The sequence below is a fragment of the Protopterus annectens genome, chromosome 4.part0 (genome assembly GCF_019279795.1).
Source record: "Protopterus annectens isolate FY-2018-M chromosome 4.part0, PAN1.0, whole genome shotgun sequence".
Taxonomy (NCBI): Eukaryota; Metazoa; Chordata; order Ceratodontiformes; family Protopteridae; genus Protopterus; species Protopterus annectens.
In genome coordinates this window covers 967,691,843-967,698,822 of record NC_056733.1, presented here as the reverse complement: position 1 = coordinate 967,698,822, position 6,980 = coordinate 967,691,843, and the positions used below count along the sequence as shown (strand labels likewise).

Below are 6,980 nucleotides of genomic sequence, written 5' to 3'. Positions count from 1 at the left end.
ATGAGCATTCACACCATAATTGCTTACCAGACAATGCATTACAGTGATACAGCACAAGAAACAGTTTATATTTTATATTCTGTTGCACTACTATAAATGCTCTTTATTTCAGATGAGGAAGAATCACTTATTGTAACAAATACAACTAATTCAATGGCTACAGGATAAGTAATTATCATTTTCATTGTGAATCTATAAGTTAAACTTGACCACTTTAGCCAAAGGGACAAACAACTGTATTTAAGTCTGAGGCATTACTTGGGAGCTCCAAGGGCTACTAGTTGTGACCATGCCCACGCTAAATGGATTGCACTGTGCATTTTATTTATACATAACAATCCCACTCATTATTTTTTTCAGCTTTTTTACAACTACTGTCTTATTACTGATTTATGAAACAAAATGTGCTAATAGTTAATTGTCTCACAAAAAATTCCCATTGTCAACATACAAATAAATGGGTTTGCTCTTTAAACTAGTGGGGGTTGAAAATAAAAGTGATATTTCAACCCCCACAGTATCAAGCATAATGTTCTTTCCCCTAAATTATCACCTTGACAGAAAATCCCCTATTTCCCCACAAAACGTCTGTCTCCTGATGTCACAGGACTAATTTTCCTCCTTACAAGCATTTAAAAGAAGCTCCTTCAGCTGTCTGTTTAATGCACAAACAGTTTCAAGCAGGAGAAGAAGACAGCGTGACCTAAGGACGCAATGGCTAGTAAAACAGCCCTTCTCATCTTATTTGCCATCTGCATTTCAGCTACACAAGGTGAGGTTTACCATCTGCCAGTAGTTACTTCTTGTTGTAATTGTTAATTGTCCAGCTTAACTTCTATTGGTGCTTATCATTTTCAGATATTTTAGATAGTTTAAGTTAAGTTTGGGGAATGTTTGCAACAGTTAAAATACTTTGTTCCTGTAGTAATTGAAGTTAAACAGGAATGAGTGATTTTGGACAAATTCTTAGATTTATCACTAAAGATCAAGGTTCAGATTCATTAAGGTCTTCATACCCAAGCACCAAATATAATAAAAATATACTAAAACAAAGTTCTTTTTACAGGCTGGTAATGTACTAAATGAAGTAAAACACTGGTTTTGGTTGTTTTGCAGACAGACTTTGTGAATTGTGTGGATCTGTTTTTTTTTTTTTACCCTTCAAGTACAGATGATTTAATGGTGAGTGTCTACAGTTTAGTGAATATCCTGCACTATAACTTTGTTCTCGTGCAAAGAGTAGCTCTTCCATATAACTACTGCAAGCCACATTTGGGATCAGACAGTAACATCGGCATAGTCAGCCTCATTTAAATATGGAAATTGAATTACTTAAATGATGGGTGTCTACTTTGTATGCTATAATAACTAGCTTAGTAGCTATCAGTTCTGGTGATTTGCTAGGTCTCACTGAGTGTTTGTAACAATTTATAAGGAAGAACTGTGCTGTAAACCCCAAAACACTGGAGCTAATATGACTATACAGAATGGAATGTGTTTTACAGATTAAGGTATAAGAGGCATAAAAGTAGCTTGGAGGTTCCCCCAGTATTTACAAAACAAACAAACAGCAACGACAAAAAAACGTATTAGTTGTACATGACCTATAACAAAAGATTTGTGAGGGGAAAACAGACTTCTTAATATTTCTCTAAAGTAGGGGGAAATGAAAGATACAAAATATTTAGATATCTAAAATCACAAATAAAGTGAAAAGACACAAGGTCTCTCAGTGAACTAAATCTTTATTAATGAAAAAGTACAATATGAGGCTTTAAGGAGTGTACCATAAGATGTGATATAAAGAAATGTTTCTTGATAGAGAGAGTGATGATTCATTAAAAAAGAATCTTAGCAGCTGATCTGTGGTTATCACAGAGAAGTTAGAAAATGAATGTATAATGTACAATAGATCAGTACAAATGTGAAAAAGACACTAGTCCCAAAGCTCAAGTCAAAGCTCTCTCTCTCTATATATATATATATAAACTAATTTAGAACATAAATGGAATTAATATATTTATTGATATTCTTGTTAACCAGGTTGTTGAGCTGGTTAGAGCTCTATTTTCAGTGATGGCCAAGGAGCACTGAGTAATTAAGTGACTTACCTACAGTAACATAGTAGGCAAACATCAGTGATGGCCAAGGAGCACTGAGTAATTAAGTGACTTACCTACAGTAACAGCAGTGGAGAGAATTAAACCTAGCACTGCAGAGTAAAGCTGTGTAATATCTTCTAGCCTTAATCCTCTGCACTAAACTGTCAAACAAATGTAGTGCTCCTTACCTCCAGTCAATTATGTGTATATCAGAAAATTCATTTATACAAAAAAAACTCACAAAAATATCTGATGCATTTTTTCACTGTTTATCTTAGTTTTATTCTACACAAACAGATGTACATTACTGCTCTGTTTGGTTATTTCTTGCTTGTCCATCAATTGTCTGTATCTGATCCATACTGTATTATATCCTGGTATTTCAAATGATTACTGTACTTATTTCTGGATAAACTGTTTTATTTGTGTGTGTGTGTGTGTGTGTGTGTGTGTATGTGTGTGTGTGTGTGTGTGTGTGTGTGTATGTATATATATATATATATATATATATATATATATATATATATATATATATATATATATTGGGACACAAGATGCAGGGTTTGAATCTCACATGGGGATAATTGGCTAGGCTTAAAATGTCTCACAAGGCAGCTAGCCTAGTACTAATAGAATCTATTTATCCCTGAGATATATATATATATATATATATATATATATATATATATACCGTGGAGCTTTTCTCCCCAGGCCTCCATTGAAAAAGGGCTCACCGCGGTCCAATGAACTTTCCCAGTTAACCAACTTCAAACAAATAAATAATAATAAATAAATTCTATATCATGCTAATTTCTATCGAGGGATTTACAAGCAGGACTTCATAACAGGACCCTGTTTACAACAAGACCCGTACCATAGACTAACTTAAAAAATGTCTCCCTTATAAGCCATGATTCCAGAAAGCTGTGGAGATTTTCACTTGGAGCAGCATTCAGGAAGTAATCCCAGAAATCTGTTTTACCAAAACAATAATTTGAATCCAGTAAAAGCAAGTTTTCTACTGTTATATAATATTATTTGGTATAAATATCAAATGAGGCACAGTGCTTGTGTGTTTTAAGGCATGACTGCTTTCTTTAGGAAATTGTCATTTTTAACAAATTTTACTTCCTTCGTGTCTCACTGGTAACTGCCATTCCAGTCATTTTGTTTTGTTTGCTTTTATTTTAAAGCAACACAGCATAGTTCAAAGGCTTTCATGTTGTTGTGTAGCAGATTTCCCATAATCCTTTTCTCTACATACTATTTATATTACATATGAGGTAGAATAACTTCTTAATCACTCAAGAAAATGCATTTGTTTTAAAAACGTAATGCAATGAAAGCATTTGGGTACTAAATCAGGGCTAGACTCACACTTCAATGAGTGATTCATTAGTGCCTAGAATTCTGATTTATTGAATTGCAGAAAGCCAGGCACAGATAAACACTGAAATACAATTACAGGAAAATGACCACTGTAGTTAAAAGTGAGAAACATACTACATTACTGAAGAAAAAATACTGTTTCCTCTGGTCTTGAAAATTCCTTCTTTGTTCCACCAGGAATCACCATGGATGGCGCTCGATGCTCTTGTGTACGTCTATACGACAAACTCAGAAGTGCAAAAGATGTAAAGACATTGGAGATCATTCCCCCAAGTAGCTCCTGTGAAAATGTTGAAATAATGTAAGTACAGAAGGAAACATTCATCTTTTCTGCATATTTTACGTATGAAGTGCCCTGTAAGTCTAAGTGCATAATTGGTTAAAGAATATTTATGTATATATTTTTCAGCATTCATTTGCAAAACCAAAATCAGTACTGCCTGAATCCCAAGTCCAGCATGATGAAAGAATTGATAAAAATTCTTTCAAGAAGTAAGTAAAAATCTAAATACACACTATATTAAAAGCCAGCTTTGTTAAATTAGAGATCCCATATGATTGTTTTTAGTTTGATAACATTATTTTTGAGGTATGTCTAGGAATGCTAAAGCATTTAGTATATCAAAGGATATTGTATTAAGCATTTATGAGGAAATGCTTTGCATATTCCTGATAAAGCATGAAGTCCTACAGTAGAAAGATTTCACCACTACATATTGTTATGTTTCCTAAGCCATTAACGGTATCTAACATGAGGATTTAATGTCTGTTACCTTCTTTAAGCACGACTCTCTGTCCGTTAACAACAGCCCTGACAGTAATGTTACCGATATAACTAAGATAATTTAGCTGTGTTAACTCTTCATGTGGAAATGATTACTCCATCAGTTTATAACGTGATATTTTACTTTATCAACTTATGGTTTGTTTATGTAAGTAAAGGATTTAAATGGGTATTAAAGAAACAATAATAAAGTTTAAAAAGAAAGATATTTTAGATCATTTTAAATATCACTAAAAATAACATATGAACAGTATATTAATACAATGACTAAACACAGATTGTTTTTCTTTTGCAGAGAAATTTCACTCCATGGAAACTGCTCAGTGAAAAACATTAGATTTATTGAAAAGCTGCTTTATTTTCAAATGTAATAATTGCTGTACTGCATGGCTGAGAATGAATGAATGACACCTTAGCCTTGCTGATTGGTTCAGTCTGCCACAGATATATTATGCTCTTGTGAATAATACTGTCTGAAATGTGCCTCAAATGTTCATTACAAATGTTATTCTATTTCTTGTAAGAAATCATATATCTGATATTAAATGAACATCTTAACTAGGTCAGTTAATAGCTAGAAATTTAAATGTCTGTGCACAGCTGCTATTGTAACTGAAAATAGTGCATAAGCTATTAAAAACATTTTGGTTTAATAATATATAGAAATATAACATAAAATAGCTACTAATATAAAGCACAGATCTGTTGTCATGTACATTATACATTTAATATAATTACTAATATAAAGTGCAATTTTGTTGTGTTCCACATGCAGTGTTTCTCTATCTTGATTAAGATTTTTCATTTATCATAAAAAAGGTACATTACAGATAAATTCATGATTTATTTTTTTTGTATTTGTTACTTCCTTTATTGCAGCCACACAACTTTGTTTGCACAGATGTGGAAAATGATTCATTTCTTGCAAAATGTATAATAAACTTGAAAAATGAGAAACCTGTAGCACTGTCTGTTTGCCATTCCTCTGCATTGCATATTTGTGCACATCTGCCTACATACGTGTAAATTATAGGACTAATTATTTCAGTATTGCTGAAGAATCATTCTTAAAACAAGATGCTTTATTTCCTGAGATTAATTCAGAGATTCACCAAGTACAATGTACAAAAATACCCCTATATCATTCGAAATCCAGTTTATATATTATAGTTAACAATCAGATTATTTGCTCTAGAGTGCACTATGCCTGAAATATAATTTAGGCTTCTTGTAATGTAGGTTCTGTATGTAGAATTATTTTGAATGAGATAAGGTTAGAGTCATTGTGACTCTAACCTTGTTAAGTGTTGTGTATTATGTTTTTCTGTACAGAAGTCACATAGCCATATGCACTGTGAGCATATGTTTATTAAGCATTTCATTAGCTAAAGTAACATAAAATATATTTAATTTAAATACCATGTTACATTATTTATTCATCTGATATGCTGTTATTGAGAGTACATGAACACATTAAACTAAGTTTTTTGTTTAATCTGGGTAAAATAGCACAGCATTTCTTAGTTATATTAGTCAACAACATTTGGAGGGGGGGGGGTCTGCTGTAAAAGCACATGTCCTTTATTGTGGAAGGTCTGCTGTAAAGGAACACATCCTTTACTGTGGAATAAGAGTGTCACACTGGTACCACTGCTTACTGCTCCATTATATACTTTTATTGCAACATGCACAAAGTATCTTGATCACTTTGTTAAGAGCGAGGAAGAAATCCCCTCATGTAGGTAATAACAGCAGCTGGTAGAGTGAGCTGTAACATCAAAAATGTCCTGCTTGGTTGAGAGGTGAGCACTGTTACCTGCTTGAAAAGGGAGACAGGAAGTGTTAAGTATGTCTACTTAAAGCTGTATCTGCAGTTTTTTTTTTTTTTTTGCACAACGTGAACTAACAACAACCAAACCATTGTTTAATTAAGAATAACCAAAGATAGTACAAGTAAAATCATTCTGAGGAACAAACCCCATTCAAAATATAATAAGATATGAAGCATTATAGTGTTTCAAAGATAAAAGACAAAACCAAAAGTACTATCCATAATATGAAATTAATCGCAATTCCATTGATGTCTGATTTATAAAGACGTTTGTTAAAATTACAAATTGCTAGCTGCTGTCAATGCAATGGAATCTGCAGCTTTATTCTACTTATAAACTCTTTAACAATCACTTCTACTTATTTTACACTATCTTGGAGAAGGATGCAGTCAGATTTAACTTAATCTCTCTTTTACCAATCTAGATGCTAAAAAGTCCTCCCAATTAAGCACCGAGGAGGTTTTCTGTTAGCCTGCTGCATAAATACTAACAGCTATTTCCACTTCACTTAACCAAAACATAACATTCTGCATACCCATTAGATATTCCTAAGAAGTAGGCTGAGGATTCAATTTTCTATGTGATTCATATGCCTACTTTAGTATAGACCATAACCATAACCATAATTTAAACCATAGCTTATGCACAAGAGAACAGTCTCAAAATTTATGAATTATAGATGTATCCAAGCTACCACAAGAGTCACAAGTATAAGAATTTATAAAACCGTGTCTCAAACCACACTGATATTATGTGGAGGCTGTAGATATTGCTATCTTGTGGAGGCTGCACACACTGCTATCATGTGATGACAGTACACATGTTGCTATCATGTGAAGGCTACACACACACACACACACACACACACACACA

The 6,980-nt window shown here is 33.0% G+C and overlaps 1 protein-coding gene across 1 annotated transcript; it reads left to right on the top strand.

Annotated features, from left to right (window-relative positions):
* The first annotated feature begins 629 nt into the window (after positions 1-629).
* Positions 630-5,232, top strand: LOC122800160 (C-X-C motif chemokine 10-like). The gene is made up of 4 exons (XM_044069674.1): positions 630-772; positions 3,669-3,792; positions 3,901-3,983; positions 4,571-5,232. Exons 1-4 carry the CDS (start codon positions 715-717, stop codon positions 4,600-4,602), a joined length of 297 nt encoding a protein of 98 aa, XP_043925609.1. The 5' UTR covers positions 630-714; the 3' UTR covers positions 4,603-5,232.
* Positions 5,233-6,980: the final 1,748 nt, after the last annotated feature.

Bases quoted from the DNA above. Each gene is read 5' to 3' on its own strand.
- LOC122800160 (XM_044069674.1), top strand. From the start codon at position 715: ATGGCTAGTAAAACAGCCCTTCTCATCTTATTTGCCATCTGCATTTCA. The intron at 773-3,668 runs GTGAGGTTTACC...TTGTTCCACCAG, and splicing joins CTGCATTTCAGCTACACAAG to GAATCACCATGGATGGCGCT. The intron at 3,793-3,900 runs GTAAGTACAGAA...TATATTTTTCAG, and splicing joins TGTGAAAATGTTGAAATAAT to CATTCATTTGCAAAACCAAA.